Below are 21,881 nucleotides of genomic sequence, written 5' to 3'. Positions count from 1 at the left end.
GTTTTGTTCCATTTCCCCCTCAAACTCTCAATTTCTAGAAATAAAACAAGACTCTGACTGGAAACATATCAGAAAAACCCTCCTCTTGTTGTTACTACAGCAGGTAATCACCTTCTCAATACTTAATTTGAGGCTGAATTTGAGGCTGAATTAGAGCCTGTAATATATTTTCAGTAGTTCCTACAGAGGCCTAATACTCACCCTAATTTGTAAGGATAAGAGAGAAAGGAGTAGAGGGGAGAGAAAGTCAACCTATACAGAAAGAATCATCCAGCCTGCAGCTGAAGTTTGAAAAAGAAACAGGATTCTTTCTACAGAAGAATTTTGCAAATCTCACAAGCCAAGTCTAATTAACTGGCAGCTCCAATAAGAGGCCCTCAAACCTCTTAGAGGATGAAAAACTATCATGATCGATTAGTTATGTCTGCTGTGAGTAGGGAATGGAAGAATGGAAACACATAAGCCGGATATTTCCCTGCTCTACCTCTACTTTGTCAATGTGTCTTTTGTCTATATTGAAAGTTCTGTTTTTTGAACTCTAAGCTCTGACGTTCTTAATAAAGAAGGCGAGAACTTCCCAAGGTCATAGAAGAACTTCCCAAGGTCATAGAAGGGACAGAAAATTCTTCATACACTAGTTAGGCTATATACTCCTTGTTATCTTCCTTCTGATTTCTCCATTGCACTCTTTACTCTGAAGATATTCATAAACTTATAGAGATCCTGAGAAGTCAGGATTAAGAACAACAAATTAGGTCTCCCCTATCACTTGATCAGGATATGTATACCCAGCAAATATTGGAGCTGGCATATAAACCCAACATTGATGGCAGACATTCATCTCTTTTCTCAGGAGAAAATCCTTGGCTGCTAAAGCTCATGCCTCTACACGCACATATTTACCCTGCTACCCCAACCCCTCGGTAAGGACACAGAGCCAGGAGTCCTGGTGAGGGAGAACAGAATTTAGTTTTCGAAAACAACCTGTCCCCCTGCTCTCCAGTCTCCCACTGCCATGATCTGGGCAGTGCCTCTTCAATTGTTTGACAGGAAGTTCAAGAAGCTTTTTTAGAAACTGGGATTAATTTTTGTTTAATAAAAATATCTGCTTCCTTCTGCCATCTTGCCTCTTGGGCAGTTAAGAAGCTCTGGAGACAGAAAATTCCAAGTGGGCATCTCTAACAACTAGTCCCATTTTTACCTTTCATTCCTTTCTGTCTTCTCCAATTCTAAGGGTTCCCGGAGTTGCTTCTTTTTCCGTCAAATCAATAAAAAGTAGATATTTTCTGCTTCTTGCAGCTTCTCCTCCTGGCCAAAGCCATGCAAGTAATTAGTCATCATCCAAGACCGTGATGAACATCAGCAAGGGCTTCCTCCTGAACATTTAAGAATTTGACTGTTTCACAGAGCCCTACAGGTTGCCAGTGATATGCTCAGATAAAAAGCCTGTACTCCTGGTAGACCAGGTTAATCTGTTATGACGGTCAAATGAGGATTGAAGAGCTGAGAAAAGTGTAAACAGATAGAAGAGATTTCTGCCTTTTACCTAGCATTTCTGGTTCTACTTCAAATGTGGTGGGTCTTTTGTGTGTGTGGTTTTTTGTTTGTTTGTTTGTTGTTTTTTTTTTGGAGGGGAGCAGGGGGTAAGAATAGCCAGTGGATATCATACCTCCAGTGTACCGCCAAGGTATACCTTTAAGTGTTAGCTTTGTAGAATTGCTGATAGGAGGCAAAAAGTTCAGACTGTCTATTGGAAATAGTGGCCCTGCCTCAAACCCTCTGTTCTTCTTCTAGACCCCAGAGCACGAGGGCCGTTACTATGAGTGTGATGTTCTTCCTTTCATGGAAATCGGGTCTGTGGCCCATAAGTTTTACCTTCTAAATATCCGGCTGCCTGTGAATGAGAAGAAGAAAATCAATGTTGGGATCGGGGAGATAAAAGATATTCGGTTGGTGGTAAGTGAGTCTAATTGATCCAGGCAGCCTGTGACACTAGAACATTGGCTAAGAACACTGGTTACTGAGCATGTGTGTTGGGAGGGAACTAGGATCTCACTGGAGGCATCTCCATGCCTCAGTTGCCTCATCTGAGGAACAGAAATAGTAACACATACTCGTGGCGGCTGAGATCATAACCTTGTATGAGAGATTACAGAAATGGAAAATAATGCAATTATTGTGCCCATTTAAGATGTTACAAGGATCATGATTGCATAATGAATACCACCAAGATAATTTTTTTTTTACGTTTCCCCTTGCAAGCACAAATGTTAAAGGGAGTAGTGGTGTTTTAGGTTCTTTCCATTTTATTTAATAGGGGAAAAAGTAGAACATGGAGTAAGGAGACCATTTTTTCATCTAAAAATAATCACAAAAGAAATACATATTTATTTCAGAAAATTAGAATGCACAAGTAAACACACAGAACATATCCTACCGTCTAGAGAACATATGCTCGTAATATCCTACCGTCTAGAGAAATAACCACTGTTGAGGTTTTGATTTCAGACTTTTCTATACATATATACATACAAAATCCTTCACTTAACAAAAAATGGGATCATGCTCAATTTACTCTTTTTATCCCTTGCATTTTCACTTTAATGGTTATTGTGAATACAATACATACATATTTTGGAATACCGCTTAGCATCCCACTGTGTAGATTTACCTTAACACATTTTACCAATCTCAACCTTTTGGACATCTAAGATATCTCCAATTTTAAAATGGAAACCTTACAGAAAAATCTTTGATCATGTTCCTAATCATTTCCTCAGTATAATACAATGGATCCATATTTATGCCTTTTTATTTATAGTTCTACAATGCCTGAGAACAGGCTGGGAGAGTGTGAAGAAAGTACATGCTGTGAATGTGAGAGCTCTTGATCTTGAAATTCTGCAGACTAGGTCTCCCCTCACCTCGCTCCAAAATGCATTTGCTGGTAGAAAATAACAGTAAGATTTATTCATCTTCAAAATTATGTTGGTCTGTCTCTAGGGAATCCATCAAAATGGAGGCTTCACCAAGGTGTGGTTTGCCATGAAGACCTTCCTTACGCCCAGTATCTTCATTATTATGGTGTGGTATTGGAGGAGAATCACCATGATGTCCCGACCCCCAGTGCTTCTAGAAAAGTAAGAACTGATTTGGGAGCACTCTAAAGGAACACAACATCACATGATCTGCCTGCCATGCTCCTCGTTTTGTTGGGGTCTAGTTCAAGTGATCAGTGTGTTACACGGGCTAGTGATTTGAGCTGGAGTCATTTTGGACTACTTTTTCTCCTCCAGCTTTCACATGCAAATTATTTTTAAATCCTACAGGTTCTTTCTCTTTGGGCTCTTTATTCTGTCCTTGTTCCTTATTCCCATGGTCTGAATTAGATACTTCTCTCTGTTACAGTGGATGTACTGCCCTTCTCCTAGCTAAGCGCAACCTCTCTGACCTCCGGAAGGATGTTGCTCCTGTGGGTGTATCCCCGTTTCTCCCATATCATTGACTTTTTCCTTTTTGCCAGATTATTCTGATTAATGTACAAATACTCTATACCATCTCCCATTCTTAAACAAAATCCTTCCTTTTCCCACTTCCCCCTGAAGCTACCAGACCATTTTTCTGCTATTTTCTTTTCTTTACAAAACTCTTCAAAAAACCTTCTGTATATCTTTTTCCTCCTATTTTTTTTTTTTTTTTTTGAGTCGATTTCACCCTCACCCCCACTAACTGCTCTTGACAGGGTCACCAGTGACCTCCACATTCCAAATCCAATGGGCATTTCTCAGTCCTCACTTTTCTGGATTCATCAGCATTTGACATGATTGATCACGCCCCCTTTTTTCACAGAGCCTCCTCCACCCTTCATGTGATGATCCTCCTCCTCTGCTATCACTCAGTCTCCATTGCTGTTTCTAATCATCTTTCCAACCTCTTAAACTTTGAAGCCGGACCTCAAACTTTGGAACTTTTCTCTTTATTAGCTATGCTTATTCCTTGGGTTGATCTCATCTAGTCTCATGATATTTAAAAAATCGTCTAAATGATGACTCTTAATTTATAATAAGCAACCTCAGCTTCTCCCAACTCTAGACCCAAATATTCCATCTGTTTATTCAGTATCTTCACTTGCACGAAAATGTAACATGTGCAAAGAACACTTGATTTCCTCTTACTTCAAACTTGCTCCTCTCCCAGGCACTCCCATCTTAGGAAATATCACCTCCATTCTGTGCCCTGCTCAGGGTAGACATGTAGGAGGCATCCTTTACTTCTCTTTTTTTCACACTTCTCATCTAACCCATAAGGAACTCGCACCATTTTCATTGCTACCACCCTCATCTACCGAATTTACCACCATCATTTCTCACCGAGATTATTGGAAATAACCTCTCAACTGCTCTCTTTGCTTCCACTATTTCCTTCCCTATAATCTATTCACAGAGCAGCCAGATTGCTCTCTTTTCAGTGTAAATCAGATCATGTCACTCCTCTGCTCAAAATTTTCTATTGGCTTTGCATCTCCTTTGCCTTGGCCTGTAAAGCCTTCTCTGCTCTGGACCCTTGTCACCTCTGATGTCATTGCCCATTCTCTCTATCACCCACCATTCCCCTTGATGGTGCTCAAACATGCCTGGCATGCTCTCACCTCAGGGCCTTTGCACTTGCTGTTCTCTTTATCTGAAGTGTTCTTTCCCAGATATCTCTGTGGCTCAATTCCTCATTTCCTTCAGGCCTTGCTCTAATGTCTCTTACCTTAGAGTCTTTTCCCTATCCACCATGTATAAAATAGCACCCCATCACTCTCCATTCTTTTACCTTGCTTTATAATATTCATTCTCTATTTATTATCTTTCCTCCCATGCCCCTCCTGTTCACCCCATCTGAATGCATGTATCACTAGAGTGGGATCCTTGTCTGTTTTGTTCGTTACTATATCCCTAGCATCTAGAATAGTGACGGGCACATACTAGGAGCTCAATAGATTTGATTTTCTTTTTGATTGAATAGACGAATGAATGAATGAATCTTGTCACTATATTGTTTAACCTTTTTTATTGGATCATCAGTTCTTTCATGATAAATTGCAAATTCTCTAATGAGGTATGTAGGTTTCCTCATGAGCCCTTTTCACTTCTCTGGTATCATACCCTGTCATTTCCTGATATGTGCTCCATGCAGATCCCCAAATGCTTCAGGCTTTTCCAGGCTTTTGTGCCTCCATCCAGACTTCTCCCTCTGCTTGGAATGCCCTTCTACCTCCCTAACTTTGACTCACAACTCAGCTCAATTTCTGTCTCTGCCAAAGTTAGATGTCCTGGTAGCAGCCTGTGCACACCTCTATCATATTGCTTATCACACTTTATCACTCTTTATCTGGCTCAACCACTAAGTGTATCTCCACCAGTGAAAGAACTGGTCCTATTCATTTAGGTATCCAAAGCCCTAACAAAATGCTGTGGGTGTATGATCTGTGTTAATAAACATATGTATTTCATTGGTATGAATGAAAGTAGAAATAAATCAGTGACTACATGAATGATATTTTGATAGAGAAGTGACAATTAACAGTGTGACAGGGAAAAGCAAAATAAAAACTAAACAAGCAGCTAAAATTTGAATTTCATATTGTTTGGAGTCATTTATTATTGAAACAAATATGCTTATATAATTCATGGTTGTTGAGAATATTGTAATAATAATGAGTGTTCTTAATGATCAAGTTAATGTAACCTGAATAGGTAAGAGAGGATAATTATGTTCAATGAAGTCTGATTAAGAAGGCAATGGAGGGGAATGCCGGTCGAGATGGTGGAGTAGGTAAATGCTGTGCTTGCCTCCTCTCACAACCACATCAAAATTACAACTAAACTACAGGACAACCATCATTGAGAATCACCTGGTATCTAGATGAACCAAAGTCGTACAGATAAGGACATACAGAAGAAGCCACCTTGAGACTGGTAGAAGGGGCAGAGACACGGAACAGGCTTGTCCCACAGCTGCATGTGACTGTTAAAAATCGAGAGGGGGCCAGCTCACATGTGACTGTGGCTCAGGCGGTTGGAGCTCCATGCTCCTAACTACGAAGGCTGCCAGTTCAATTCATACATGGCCCAGTGGCTCTCAATCACAAGGTTGCCGGTTCAACTCCTCGAGTCCCGCAAGGGATGTTGGGCAGCGCCCCCTGCAACTAAAATTGAACACGGCACCTTGAGCTGAGCTGCCGCTGAGCTCCTGGATGGCTCAGTTGGTTGGAGCATGGGCTCTCAACCACAAGGTTGCCGGTTCGACTCCTGCAAAGGATGGTGTGCTGTGCCCCCTGCAACTAGCAAAGGCAACTGTACCTGGAGCTGAGCTGCGCCCTCCAAAACTAAGATTGAAAGGACAACAACTTCACTTGAAAAAAAAACAACAAACGTCCTGGAAGTACACACTGTTCCCCAATAAAGTCCTATTCCCCTTCCCCAATTGAAAAAAAAAATCGGAAAAAAAGAAATTCGGGAGGGATATCTGACATCTCAGCTGTGGAGGTTCCCCCCAGGGGAGTGGAGAGTTCCAGCCCCACACCAGACTGCCCAGCACAGGGTTCCAGTGCCGGGGAGAGAAGTCCCCACAACTTCTGGCTGTGAAAACCAGTGGAAACTGTGGCTGAGTGACGCTGGGCAACTGGAGATCCAAGAGCTCTTCTTAAAGAGCCTGCACATGGACTTACTCACTGACAAACTCATTAGCTCTGAGCTCCAGAGCTGGGGCAGCAGCTGGAAAGGCACCAGGGACATATGGGGAGGAACTGAGTTGTCTGACTTCAGACCAAGGGCTGGAGGGGCAGCTTGCTACCAGACAGAAGTTCTGGCCCTCCCCACTCCAGAGTGCAGATGCTGATGGCCACCAACCTCAGTCTCCATCAACCTGACTGACACCTTTTGTCCACCTCATCCTGATGATTCTCTGAGACCCCACCCCACCCAAATTTTGTGCACACTCAAGCCTCTTCCAGTGGCTTTTCCATACAAGTGGTCTGTCTTGTCTCATGCTGCAGAATTTCCTAAAATCTCTCAGAGGTTCACAAAACCCAAACAAACAGCATCTGAATTTGGTGTGTTCTATACCTCTTACTGAGCAGCCCCAAGCCCAGCACTCGTGGGCCATCCTGTTTGTGGCTTGACCTCTTGAGGTACCTCCAAGCCCAACACGGGTGGTAGCTATCTGAGGATTGCTTTGTGCCTCATGCCATGTGGCCCCGGGAAGGCCACAGGCTGTAGCTGAACTTGGCCTGCACCAGGGCCCTTTCTACCGTGTTTTCCCGAAAATAAGACCTAGCCAGACAGTCAGCTGTAATGAGTCTTTTGGAGCAAAAATTAATATAAGACCCGGTCTTATTTTACTGTAAGACTGGGTCTTATTATATTATATTATTAAAGACCCGATCTTATAGTAAAATAAGACCGGGTCTTTAATAATATAATATAATAATGTAATATAATATGATATAATATAATATAATAATACAATATAATATAATATAATACTGGGTCTTATATTAATTTTTGCTCCAAAAGACACATTGGACCTGATTGTCCGACTAGGTCTTATTTTCGGGGAAACATGGTAGGAAGCTCCAGGGCTGGCACACATAGTGGCCAGCTTTAGATTGAGCCAGAGCATCACCCAGCCACCTTCAAGGATGACACATCCAAAGAGCAGACTGTGCAGGTACCAGATCCTTGCTAGAGCGAATCCTGTTCTGTACAGTCAGCCTTTGCACCACAGCTGCTCCCCTGTAGTTACAGCCAGTTCTCACAACCAGTCAACTTGAGGGTCAGTCCCTCTCATTGACATGCAAACAGCTACCAAGGCTCAACTGCGACAGGAGGGCACCTACAACCCACACAAGGGACATACCTGCAGCACCCAGCTCAAGTGACCAGGAAGAATGCACCACTGGACCCCACAGCACACCTACTACATAAGGCCATTCTACTAAGACCAAGCGACATAGCAGCAATACCTAATACATAGAAACAAACACAAGGAGGCAGCCATAATGGTGAAACAAACATATCCTGAATGAAAATCAAAGAAAAGCTCCAGAAAAAGAACTAAACAAAATGGAGACAAGCAATCTACCTGATGCAGAGTTCAAAACACTGGTTATAAGGATGCTCAGTGATCTCCTCAAGAAAGGGATAGAAAATGTAAAAGAGAACCAGTCAGAAATAAAGTCTATCATAACTGAAATGAAGAACATATTAGAGGGAATCAACAGTAGATTAAGTGAAGCAGAGGTTCGCATCAGTGATTTGGAAAATAAGGTAGCAGAAAACATCCAATCAGAATGGCAAAAAGAAAACAGAATCCAAAATAATGAGGGTAATTTAAGAGGCCTGTGAGACAACATCAAGAATACCAACATTCATATCATGGGTATACCAGAAGGAGAAGAGAGAGTAAGGAATTGAAAAACTATTTGAAGAAATAATGATGGAAAACTTCCTTAATTTGGCGAAAGAAATACACACACAAACACAGGAAGTGTAGAGAGTCCCAAACAAGATAAACCCAAAGAGGCCCACACCAAAATGCCAGAGGTTAAAGGCAAAGAAAAGAATCTTAAAAACAGCTAGAGAAAAGCAGTTACCTACAAGGAAGTTCCCATAAGAGTATCAACTGATTTCCCAACAGAAACTTTGCAGGCCAGAAAGGACTGGCAAAAAATGTACAACATGATGAAAAGTAAGGACCTACAACCAAGATTACTCTACCCAGCAAAGCTATCATTTAGAATCAAAGGACATAAAAAGAACTTTCCAGACAAGAAAAAGCTAAAGGAATTCATCACCACCAAACCAGTATTACAAGGAATGTCAGAGGGACTTCTTGAAGACAAAAAAGAGGAAAAAAGAAATGAATAAAATGGTCATAACTATGTATCTACCAACAATTACTTTCAATGTAAATGGATTAAATGCTCCAATAAAAGATAGGGTGTCTGAATGGGTAAGAAAACAAGACCTTACATATGCTGCTATAAGAGATCCACTTCAGATCAAAAGACATACAGAGACTGAAATTAAAGGGATGAAAAAAGATATTTCATGATAAAGCAAATGGAAAAAATAAAAATAAAAGCTGGCGTAGCAACACTTATACCAGACAAAATAGACATTAAAACAAAAGCTGTAACAAGAGATAAAGAAATATCCAGTAATCCCACTTCTGGGTATTTATGCAAGTAAACCCAAAATGCTACTTCGAGAAGACATTTGCATCCATATGTTCATTGCAGCATTGTTAACAATGGCCAAGATGTGGGGGAAGCCTGGGTGTCCGTTGATGGGTGAATCAAAAGAGAGGAGGTGGTACATACATGCAATGGAATATTGCTCTGCCATGGAAAGGAATAGGTTTTTGCCATCTGTGGCGGCATAGATGGACCTGGAGGGTACTATGCTGAGTGGAGTATGTGAGACAGAGAAAGACAGATGCAATGTGATTTCGCTTATATGTGGAATCTAAAGAAGAAAATAAACAAAACAGAAACAAACTCATAGATACAGAGAGCGTTTTGATGGGTGCTAGATGGGAAGGGGGTTCGGAGGGGTAGGTGAAAAAGTAGAAGGGATTAAGGACAAATTGGTTGTTACAAAGTAGTCAGGGGAATGTAGGGTATAGCATAAGGAATATAGTCAATAATACTGTAATAACTGTGTATGGTGTCAGATGGATACTAGAGTTATCGGGGTGTTAGATGGGAGAGGTATTGGGGGGCAGGTGAAAAGGTGAAGGGATTAAGAAGTACAAATTGGTAGTTACAAGATAGTCTTGGGATTGTAAAATAAAACATAAGGAATATAGATAGTCAATGAGGTGAAAGGGAATAAGAGAGAGGTTCAAAGTTCCAGGTATAAAAGAAATAAGTCATGGGGATGTAATGCATTCATAAACATAGGGAATATAGTCAATAATATTGTGATAGCATAGTATGGTGTTAGATGGTTGCTGGACTTATCATGGTGATTGGGTACTTAGGTATATAAATGCTGAATAACTATAGTGTACACCTGAAACTAATATAATATTGTATGTGAGCTACATTTTAATAAAAATCTTTTTTAAGCAGAGGGTTAAAACATTGTAGGAAACTCTTAATCTGAGCTGGTACCAAAATACAGTTCCAGAGATTAAGGAGGTTAGGTTCAATTATATAGATAGATTAATGTAACAGTCCTTTATTGTGCAGCGGTGCCAACAAAATAATGCATTTTTGCATTTCTGTGTAGAAACTCAAGAGCTATGAAACTGATCATATTACTTCAGTCCCAATAAGTAACATCTTAATCCCCCAAACTGGCTTTTGATCTTTGAGGATCTGCCTCCCAAATGAATCAAGTTGTTTTCCTGATATTTTCTCACCATCAGAGTCATCTTTGCCCTTGGGATTTCCATGACTTTCATCAATATCCCAGTGGAATGGTTTTCCATTGGGTTTGACTGGACCTGGATGCTATTGTTTGGTGATATCCGACAGGGCATCTTCTATGCAATGCTTCTCTCCTTCTGGATCATCTTCTGTGGCGAGCACATGATGGTAAGAGCCCCTGGGAAGGGGCAGGGGATGAGGCAGAATAAATTAGCGGTTACAGGAGTGAGCTCTGGAGTCAGACCGTCAGTTCAAAGTCCTACTTCACCACTTACTAGCCGACCTTTGGCAAGTGACTGGATCTCTCTGAATCTCAGGTTCCCCATCTATAAAATGGGATTTATGTAGAGGGTTTTTGTGAGATTTAAATGAGAGTGACATACTTAGCAGAAAGTAAACACACAAATATTAATGATTATCATTATTTCTTGTCCTTGGGCTTCTGATCGACCTCTTTCCAGAACCAAAGTAACCACCAGAGAATGTGGGCCCAGTTCTTTCCAGCTGGCAATTTGTCCAGGTGTCCAGGTGGCCTAGTAACCCCTATTACCCTGGAATACTGACCTCCTTGGTCAGTTTACACAGACACCAAATCATATTTCAAGAGGGATTGAAGGGGCCGTGGATAAAAATAAGAATGGTGCCATCATCACGTGGCTAAAATGATATGCCAGCTGGAGCTTGGGCCCCACATCAGGCAAATGTGCTTCATAGTTGAGTGGACTGTATTTAAACTCCATTATGGTTTGGTCGTTGCTTCTGAAGTCTTGCAGTCCTTTCAGGAGAGCAGTGAGAGGAGAAAAACCCTTTTGCTTATTGCTACGGTGGGCATAAGGGATCCACCAGCTGTGACACACTGAGAATATGTCCTAAGCAGCAAGGACTGGAGGTGGAGGGGACTCAGCTGTAGAAGGAGGAAAGCCTGCCAAGGGTGGATTGCCAAGAATGAATTGGTGTGGACTATCCACCTGGTCCCAGCCTGGATGCTAAGATGTATCTTTTGCCTTTCTCCGTTTTCTCATTTTAAAGACAGGGAAAACAGGTATTTATTTTCCTAACTATAAGAGACCTCTTACACTTGACATATTTTTATGGCTTAGAGTCTTTATTTTTTCCTCTGGGGACAACCCCACCTTAACAAACACAAGTGATAACTCACATAGGAATTTAATTCTGAATGAGTGATTCTGTGGACCACTAAGCTGCAAGGTCTGTGTTCCTGTAGCATCCTTTTGTTATTACTTTGAGAGCCCTGAAGGATGGGCTGACAAAAGTGAGTTCCTTAGGAACAGAGATTTTGGTGTTACTCATTCTCATATGCCTAAAGTCTACCATGATGCTTGATACACAAGTTTGTCAGCAAGGATTGTTTGAATGACTGACTCACCTGTAGAATTGCTTTGCTCTTCCCATATTTATTTCATTTCTCAATTCGGCTTCCCTCAGGATCAGCATGAGCGGAATCACATAGCAGGGTATTGGAAGCAAGTCGGACCCATTGCTGTTGGCTCTTTCTGCCTCTTCATATTTGATATGTGTGAGAGGTGAGCAGATGCCTGTGGGACTCTGAGCTGAAATGTGCTCTTTACAAGTATTCAAAAGGGAGAAGGGTGGTTGGAAGCCTGTGGAATAGAAGCGTTGGGCATGGTCACATCCTCAGATAAAGATTGGGATTAAATCAAAGACAAAGCTCTTTATGGATGCAATATATTTGGGATGATCATATTCTTCCAACTCTTTCTCTTGAAATCCTCTATGACTTTTGTTAGTCTAAATACGGCGCCCACCCCTCCTGCTGAAAAGCTAAGAATATGTAAAAAGGAAAGTTCCCCATTGCCTGTGTATTAATTGTGTCTTACCTTTCTATCTCATTTCTCTTTGTAGAGGGGTACAACTCATGAATCCCTTCTACAGTATCTGGACTACAGATGTTGGAACAGAGCTGGCTGTATCCTTCCTGGATGGGCTCAGGGTTTTATTTCTTCCCATCACCCCCCCAGTTCCCAAGATCCTTTGCTAAGGATGTTCTCCATCTGTGTTCAGCCAGAGCTTTGATCCTTAGACAAATGATTACAGCACAATTAAGGACACTAATGAGAAGAATTAATGCTTGCTTTCAAGCCTGGGTGAGAGCCCACAAAATACGAATGTTGCAGCACGTCCCCACAGCAGAGGGATCAGAGTTGCTGTTTTTATTGCACCCTGTCTAGCTATTTTACACTTGCTTACTGCAGACTGAAGCATGACTAGCTTTTCCCTGGAGCCATGGAGGTTCATCTGTGGGCCCCAGTGAGGGAGCCTATTTCTGAAGTTATCTGCGTGTGAGACTTTGTACAGTAACCTTGGTGTGCTGGCATACCATGCCACGGCTATTAATTTCTGAGACCAAGTGGCGATAAGGCTAAGGTGATTAGTTCCAGAGGCATCTCCAAGGCTTCTGGTTGGTTAGCATAAACTCTGTCTCAGTCATCTGCAGGAAGCAGAAGTGACAGTCTTAGCTTATCCCTTTTAGGATGCTGGATTTAAATATTTTATCTTTCTGAATAATATGTTAAATACTTTGGGAGAAAAAATACTGTCCTCTGGAAAAGGGACAGAGGCTTGGGTTGTTTTCTTTCTTGATGGATAACATCTGTCATGTGCTGGTAAATATGCTTTGTTCGGCCATGATGTTTATATTGGCTTCTCAGTATCCCAAGAACTTTGTGAGCAAATTAAATCAGTAGTATCATTATCTTAAAGACGAGAGAGTTGAGCTTTTCCATCCCCCCCCACTCCTCCCCCCAACCAAAAAATGTTAGCTTCACCACAAGGGGAATATTTATAATGTTAAGTCTGCTCCAACCCTTTTGTTCTACAGATATGATGGAGGTCCTGGGAGGCAAATAAAATTTCAAGTCCTGCGGCAAATAACGATATTTCCTTCATTCCAAGGTACTATGGATTTTAGGACAGAAGGCAAAACTTCATTAAATGTATTCGTTAATGAAATAATACATGCTGAGTTCACACATATTAAAATATTTTAAAATATGCAGCTTGAGGTAGAGTTGTAGCAGAAAGGAGCTGGAGTCAGGTCCTTGTCTCTCAGGCCAGCTCACTCGACTCCAAGCCTTGGTGGTGCTCAGATTGAGCTTTGAAGAGGTGTCAAGAGGTGCCCTAATCCATCTCAAAGTATATAGCCACCACCCTCCACTTCCACCTTGGCCAAGTGTCCTTCTGCTCCCTGTTCCATTTCACACGAGTTTTCTGCTGGTGGACAGAAGATTGCAAACAGAATTTCCTCCCTGGTTTTACTTCAAGACCTTCAGTCCCATGGCAAGCATCCTTTAGCAGCTGCTGCTACTGTACCCAACCCCCACTCCATTCCCTTCCATGTCCAGGCTATCTCAATCACCTTATAAAAATCCAGAGACTCGCCCAATGGATTCCAAACGTGGTTATAATTGGATTCCTTGCCCTTGCAAAATCTGATTTTGTATGTTTGCCGTGACAGACCTGGGCCACCTGTATTTTAACGCCTCCAGTGATTTTAATGCAGCTTTCCACCTGATCAGTATTTTGCAACCAATATCCAATATTTTAGTGCTTTTCAAATTTATTCTGTATATGAATTTCCCAAGGACCTTGTTAAAAAGCAAATTCTGATTCAGTAGGTCTCGGGTGGGCCCCAGCGTCTGCATTTTTAACAAGCAAATCTTCGTTTCTCTTCTGACTTGGCTTAGAGAGCAATTTGGAACATTCCTCTCCATGGTACTTTTGTGTCAGAAAACCTCTATCACTAGGAAAACAAAACTAAACTAGAAAACCTCTGTCACTGGCATTAGAATGCCAGGTTTTAGTATTTTTCCCCCCTGAAAATTGTCTGAACGTTTGGAGACAAAGGGTATTGCCAACAGAGCTGGGGAAAGTGCGTGTATCCTTGGCTCACCTGCCACTTCCTTTACTGGACACTGTCAGATGGCCTTCATCATTGTGGCTGGCATCTGCCTCTGCCTCTACTTCCTGTTTCTGTGCTTCATGGTGTTTCAGGTGTTTCGGAACATCAATGGGAAGCAGTCTAGCCTGCCAGCCATGAGCAAAGTCCGGCGTCTGCACTACGAGGTAAGCAAATCTCTCAGGTCATTCAGGAGCTGGTTGGTACTCGCTATCTCCTGCTTGATGTGTAAACACACACACACACACACACACACACACACCTGGAGATTGGAAGCATTTCCTTCAAATACACGTTGAGAGATTCACATGTAGTATAGGATCCCTGGGCAAAATAAGAGGCTAAATCCTGGTCTGAGAAGCGTCTAGCTGGCCTGTCTGAATTTTGGAGTTTTCTGTGGTATAAATGTCTTTCTATCCCCAGTGCGGAGTAAACTTGTCTAGCAGGTTCTTCAGCTTTGGGATGGAATGTAGGTGCATACTAGATGGGAGATCTGAGTATGGGAGAATTGGGATTTGGCTGGGGATGAGGCATTAGTTAAGGTTCTTTTGCTGAGAATCAGCCTTAAGACGGGTTCAGCCCAGGTGATCTGATTTCCAGACTCCAGAGGACCACATTTCCCCTGAAACATCCAGCAGGTGCGCAGAGTTCAGTAACCTCTGCTTACAGATCATGTGTCTCATTCAAGTAAAATACTCCACATTCTCCAATCTCTAATGCAGGCAACACATTCTTAATTTCTCAAGGGTGCCTTGGGCTCATGCCTAAGTGGCTTTCCTTAGAGACATGGGCCTAATTCCTCTGTGAAAAGAAACAGAAACTGCAGAACCACAGGGTTTCTATGTGCAGTGGATCTGCAAATAAGAGCCCCTGCATAAGAGGCGCTGCTCCCCAAAACACAGGTTCCCTTCAGTCCTACTCTCAGGAAACCCTGGGCACTTTCTGAAGCTTTGCCTGTCTCTAGAGTTGGAGTGACACATGAAAAAAATCAACCAAATCCACTTCATGTTGATTAATATGCACATTTCTTTTTGTTCACTGGAGCAGAATTTTATTACAACCGCAGAAAACTTGGATTTGGTAACTTTGAACCCTTGCAGAGAAGCATAACCAGCTTAGCAGGGAAATTAGCAGCCTCATGACGTGCTGTGAATATAATTTTCCAGGCTCTGGTATCACTGTTTCATGAGAGATTAAGAACATAGGAAATATCTGGCCTGATAACATTTTTCAGCCACATTCACCTCTGCGGGAGAAATGTTACTATACGAAATTATTTTTACCATCATTCTTAGGGATTTGGTTTTACAGATTTTTTTTAATGAGCTTTTTATAGGTTTATATATTGAGAAAAGAATTGATGGTAGCTGGTAGAATGTTAAACTACTCTTTCTCTCTTTCCTAATAGGGGCTAATTTTCAGGTTCAAGTTTCTCATGCTTATCACTTTGGCCTGTGCTGCCATGACTGTCATCTTCTTCATTGTTAGTCAGGTAAGTGGACCCTGAGAGGTCAGGGAGGGAATAGCCCCGGTGAGGTCTTGTTGCACCGTGCAGAAAATTCTATAGAGCTACTGAGAAAGGATGAGGGAAGCTGTAATTCTGGACGGCTGATTAAGCCGTGTTTTCTTAGACTGCTCCAATCTGGGACTTGTTATTATCTGGCCGGAGGTTGACTGAATTTTCCCATTCAGTACAGCCTCATACGAGGAAAAAGTTGCTAAATAAATTAAAAGCCTACAGCCAGGTTGAAGGGTGCTTGTATCATTTACTTAAGAGAATAAACTTTTCATGCCCTGTAGCAGAACACCAACAAGCGAGTATTAATTTGATTTGATCCTTATCTAGCATTCACATAGCTCCATTTACAGTCCATCAGCCATTCTTTATAGTAATTATATTGCCACTTAAACATGAAATGAAATTCAAAAGTCCCCTTCATAGAATCTTATCTTTCTGCTGGTTATTTTCCAAACTCAACACTTTGCTGCACTTGAAAATCTCAATAATACTAATAATTTAAAAATATTGGTAATTTATTTTGTACAGTGGACAGTACTGTTGATATCTAATGTATTACATATCTGTCATTCATTTGAGCTTCACAAAAATCCTATGGGGAGGTAGGGTACGAATTGTTATCCCCATTTGCTAGAATATGAACTAATGGCCTCAGAGACATGTCCCATTTATGCTGTTTTCCAGCTGAGTGGCATAGTGGATGGATGACTTACCAGTTCTAAGGTTTAATTTTCTTATCTGTAAAATGGATATGGTAATAATACTACCTGCAGAAGGTGGCTGTAAGTATCACAGGAATTAATGCTTGCAAAATGCTCTACAGTGTGGCTGACACGTTGTGAGCATGAATAGCTGTGCCCTTATGAGCAGCAAGAGAGGCGGATATTGTGCCAAAGGACTACAGACAGTTAGGGACCAGGACCCAGTCCTTTTAACTTTTTTTGCCAACTGCTCTATTATCCCTGTATTAGGCCAAAATTGAGAATGTGAGTAGTGCAGATAGAACCTTAGGACAAGACTTGTCCCATTCTGCTAGCAAGTTTCCTTCTAGTACATGGGCTTCTAAGCTTTTTTGTGCCGTGGACCCCTGAGGCAAGCTGGTGAGGGCGATGGGCCTCTTCTTTGAATGTTTTTAAATGAGCAAAATAAAAAACTTTGGATTTCAAATGGAATCAGATAGATGATAGATAGATAGCTATATACATATATACATACGTACATACTTGTAAGTATACATATTACAGATAGATATAACTGTATTGATATGAAAATATCATGATTTCTATTGGTGACAAAATTACAGGTAGGGTTCATAGTACGGGGATTTGTTTTCTCTATTCGTAACTGAAAGAACCGATAACTTCCAGTTAGAGACTGGTGAAAATAAAGATATCGTTTTTTTCTCATTCCAGTTCACAGACCCCATGAATTCTATCCAAGGACACCCAAGGGTGCCTCTAACCCAAAGCAGGAGCCCCTAGAGGCCTGTTGGCTGTGCCCCCAGGCAGTGTTAGTGTAGCTGCCGAAGGCTAAGTGAATGTGGAAAGAAATAAAACAAATACACATATGTCTTCATAAGTTCTGTTCACCACATGTGCCTGACCTACAACACTGCTGTGCTTGTATCAGACTGTTTGTTTATAAAACCTTGGAAACATCATTCTCCACTCCAAATGCAGTAAAAATATTTTAAATTCTGAATGACTTTTTTATTCAACCAGCTGAAGCTTAAACAAGGATGTCTGAGGCCTGATTTATCCCTTGACTGAGTCCCTCGTGTGACAAAAATGCTTTCCAGTCCTCCAGTGCCTCGGTAATGTCCTGTGACACTTAATACAGTTCTGCCAGGCCAAGAAAGCTGAGCACACTGCTTCGAGAAAAAGAACCTCAAGTAAGGTGGGCTGAGGAATAAAAGGCAATAATACCAAGATATGTTCTCAGGAAGGGCACTGTTGGCACATGTTTCTGCCACGTTAGAAAGCTGCAGTCATTCTCCCACAGCCTCATCCCGCTTCTGAGTCCCTTCCACCTGAAGTCAAGAAGGGACATTTAGCTGATCTTTAAAGCGGTTACGTGTCATCCGAATTTAACCTTGGACATGTTTAATTAGTGCATCTTTTTAAAGCAAAGGAGGTCAGTCTTCCAAGGAGCAGAGTTTGTGGCATTTCTTTTGAGAAAAAGATTGATATTCCATTGCCCCAGTATTTTCTAACACAGCTCCAGCCTGTGGCTGGCTTTTTATATCTGCTGCGACAGTCGGCCGGGAGTGGATTTCAACTCCAAGGGGGAAGCAATGAGGTCTTTTGGATTCCATTAGCTCCTCACATTCCTCCTGCTGGGTTATTTTTTTAAGGTTTATTTATAGATATATAAGACGTTTTCAGGCATAACTCTCAGTGTCCCAGGTACTGTATTAATATAGTCATCAGAGGATTTATTTTTTAATGTCATTTTGGAATGTCTCAGCAATGAGCTCACCTGAAAGAAAACCTATTGGGTAACTTTTTGAAATAGATCCCAGCCTTAGGTAAAAGGAATGTATTAAAACTCCCATTATACTCTCGGGCTTGCTGGGAGAGCTTGCATTTAAGCCCCATGAAATATAATGCGAGGGGATCTCGCCAGGATATTGAAGCTCTGAGGCCAGGAATGAAAGGCCGATGGGAAGCTGTGGAATGCAGTGACCTTCAGGCTTTGTAGCTCGGTACTGAGGTGCAGTCTTTTAATGCCTGCCATTTTAATGGCCTCAGTCCTAGCAACCAAGAGATGGCACATCACAGTCTGGTATTTTAGCCTCTTTCCTCTGGAAAAGAAAGAGGCGTTGCATTTAGAGGTGACGAGCAGTAGGTAACAGAAGTGCAATGCAGGGGAGGAGGTCACCAACCTTCACTCAGGGGACCCCCAGGTGCCTGACATTGAGGTTAAGCCACAAGCAGCAAACTCCCAGAGAGCCTGTCCCTAGCTCTGTGTGTGTGTGTGTGTGTGTGTGTGTGTGTGTGATCACTTCATTCTGTTCCTTACAGAGGAAATGTTTCCAGTAAGAGAGCCTGTGTCTGGGATTTGGAAATCTTGTTGTTAAGTGGAATGTTGGTTGTCAAGACTACTGGGTGTAAAGGGATTTGACCTTCACTTGGCTCCAGGGGTGTAATTGGGTGGTTTCACACAAAAGTAAATTGTTCAAATGTTAAATCAGGAAAAACAGGAACTTTTAGAAATAAGATTTACGCAGAAAGGAGATGATTTTTTCCCCCCTTTTTATTTTGGTGGGGGCTACCTGATTTTTCTCTCTGAAAGTTAAAACAGAATGACTGTCACCATTCTGCCTTGGCATTAATGAGATTTTGGATTTACAAGGGCCGCTCTGTTGAGGCTGCTTACTGTGGTACATATTGGTGGGAATGTGCTCAGAGCCTGGGATGGCTGAGGCATGAATAATTGAGAGAGGAGAGGGAAAAACACAATTGAGTCTCTAAACAGCAGAGTGACACTGTATATAGTTTATTTATGCAAATTCAACTCTTTGCCCTCAGCAGAAAATAATACATTCAGAGATTACAAATTAAGTAGTATGAGTATTCTGCAACCCCATTCTAAACAGCGTCCATGTGTCTCAAAGTAAACATGAGAGGGGGGCATGAAAATGCTATTTCCTCAGTCAGTCTGAGCTCCTATGTGTCTTTCTGAGTATGTGCATCTCATTTCAGTGGCTCTACTGTAAAACTGTATTTTGCATATATAGAGTGGATTATATATCATACATTATTATGTCTAGGATATATAGTGCATACATATTAATCTACAGATTTAAATGAACAAAACCCGTGTGTACATATACTGTATAAATAAAGTACACTATGGCCAGTTAAATGAATCTCCAAAAGAAATTTGACCTTACACAATAGTTGCCTCATATGTTAACTTAAGAGACTCTCCCTGTTTAATTCCTACTCTCGTGTTGTATAATTGTTAAGGACACCATCTTTTGGATTCAGAGCCATGACTTTCTGGTTGAGCAGTCTTGGGCGAGGTATTGTACCTCTCTGTGTTGAGTGGAAATATTACCTACCTAACTCATAGAGTTGTTATTGAGACTAAATAATAGCTTCGTATACACTTCTCAGTATAGTACCTGACAAACCATTAGCATTGAATAAATGTTAACTGTTATTATCCTTGTTATTATTTTTAAAAATCTTAGCTTTGCTAATATCTGTGTTAACTACTTGTTTTAAGTGCTAATAAAGGATTATCATAGATAGCAGTATTTAAATGAAATAACACTCATTCCCACCTCTTACTTTTAAGTGCAATTACTATGATTTGCTATGCACTGCAATAACTTTTCTTTACTTTTCAATCAGATAGTTCCTAAGAGTGTTTCTATGCCCCCTTTCTATCTTCATGTATTTGCACTGGCCTTTCTGCACATCCCTACACTCTTGCCCATAGTCATTCAGCAGACTCTGCCTGTGATACCATTGTGTGCCAGGCGTTCAGGTAGGTGTTGCCTTGGATCAGTCATGCCAATCCCTGTAAGAATCAATTTCAGCAAAATTGCCAATCCTGAGTATCCCTAGCTTACATCACAGGAAGTAGGGTCTGTTACAGGCCCACTCTTTAACAGAGTAGAGTAAAATAAGAACTGCCTTCCTCCTTCTTACCTATATTTCACCTGGCCTCGCCTCTCCTCCTTAATCACATACAGAAGAGTTCCCTGTGTAATGACAAGGCACATCCATTTCCAAGAACCACCTTGAAGCTTCCTTTCCCCTTCTATTATATGCACTAAAAAAGTCATCTTAAGTATGTTCTTTTATAAAGTTATGGTATCCTGCACTTAAAATTAAGAAGAGTGACATCTGGAGACATTTCTAAGTAAGTCCCAAGTCGCGTGAATGCGGGTGACATTGTTCTAAAATCAGTAATGGTTATGAAATCCTTCATTGCCAAAAACATTGCTGAGCATATCCTATAAAATAAATTATTTTCCAAAATAAATAAGAGTTCATGGTGGTGGTTTGTTTAGGAATTACAAAAATGAAAAATTACACATCACCAATGTGAAACTAAAACTGGTGCGTCTATATAATCAGTTAACCTGGTTAAGTGACAGTCCAGTTCTTTCCAAAGAAAATACTGTACTTAGAGCTATATTATGCCTTGGTGCCCCAATGGATCATGGGTTTTAAAGAGGGTACCAAATGAATATAGACCCACTATTTGTAAACAGGAGATTAAATAAACCTGTTTGTTAGTTGTTCATATTTAGATATAGTTGCCATCTTATGCTTTAGCTCCTAGAAGAAGGGGCTCCTAGGTATGGTTTATAAAACCCAGCCTCACAAAGCTATCACTCGAACATCTGTCCGATGTTTTTTTATTCCCATTTAAGATTTCCTATAGCAAGCAAAAGTGATCAAAATCATTTCGTTGATCTCAGAGCTGGCACAAATTATTAGCCACTCAGCTCAACAGTTTTGTTGACAGTTCTTAGCGTAATCCATGGGTCATCCGTTAGCCTTAGGGCAATTACCAAGTCATTAACAGACAAAAGCAGCCTCAAAACATTCTTGCAGAATTGTAAAAGCTTCATAATTACCTGTGTCACTGACTTACATAGTGACATGATATAAATAAGGTTTATTGAGTGTTGACTACATACCAGGAAATTTCTAGAAATATTTTTACTTAGTTCTCTTCAGTAACCCTGCAAGTTTTTATTTTGCACTTACAGAAACCAAAGTTCAGGGTCTTAATCTTACTTCTCTTAACATTAAACAGATACTGAGTGGTGGAGTCTGGATTTGAATCCAGGTCTCTGACTTCAAGCCTGTGTCTTTCTGCTTCCCCACACTGCCCCACGAAGGGAAACTCCTCGCTCTAAGGATTCATTTGTTTATTTAATCAATCTGTCTTCAAGGAGCCCCTATGGCGCCTCAGGCACTGCAGATATGTCTGGAAATGAACCAGAGCTGGTCTCTGCCTGTAGGGAGTTTACGGCT

General features: G+C 41.2%; 1 protein-coding gene across 1 annotated transcript in view; it reads left to right on the top strand.

Moving 5' to 3' along the window:
• WLS (Wnt ligand secretion mediator) overlaps nt 1-21,881 on the top strand; it is a 99,105-nt gene that overhangs the window by 67,248 nt on the left and 9,976 nt on the right. The window contains exons 4-10 of the mRNA XM_019732367.3: nt 1,795-1,956; nt 3,004-3,140; nt 10,423-10,591; nt 11,870-11,967; nt 12,308-12,371; nt 14,384-14,527; nt 15,769-15,852. Coding sequence (XP_019587926.1) covers nt 1,795-1,956; nt 3,004-3,140; nt 10,423-10,591; nt 11,870-11,967; nt 12,308-12,371; nt 14,384-14,527; nt 15,769-15,852 — 858 coding nt within the window. The remainder of the gene's footprint in view (nt 1-1,794; nt 1,957-3,003; nt 3,141-10,422; nt 10,592-11,869; nt 11,968-12,307; nt 12,372-14,383; nt 14,528-15,768; nt 15,853-21,881) is intronic.

This window comes from Rhinolophus sinicus, chromosome 14 (genome assembly GCF_057876585.1).
Source record: "Rhinolophus sinicus isolate RSI-liver-muscle chromosome 14, RSI-T2T, whole genome shotgun sequence".
NCBI classification, from domain to species: domain Eukaryota; kingdom Metazoa; phylum Chordata; class Mammalia; order Chiroptera; family Rhinolophidae; genus Rhinolophus; species Rhinolophus sinicus.
Note: the sequence above shows the minus strand (reverse complement) of the source record. Positions and strands in the feature narration are given on the sequence as shown.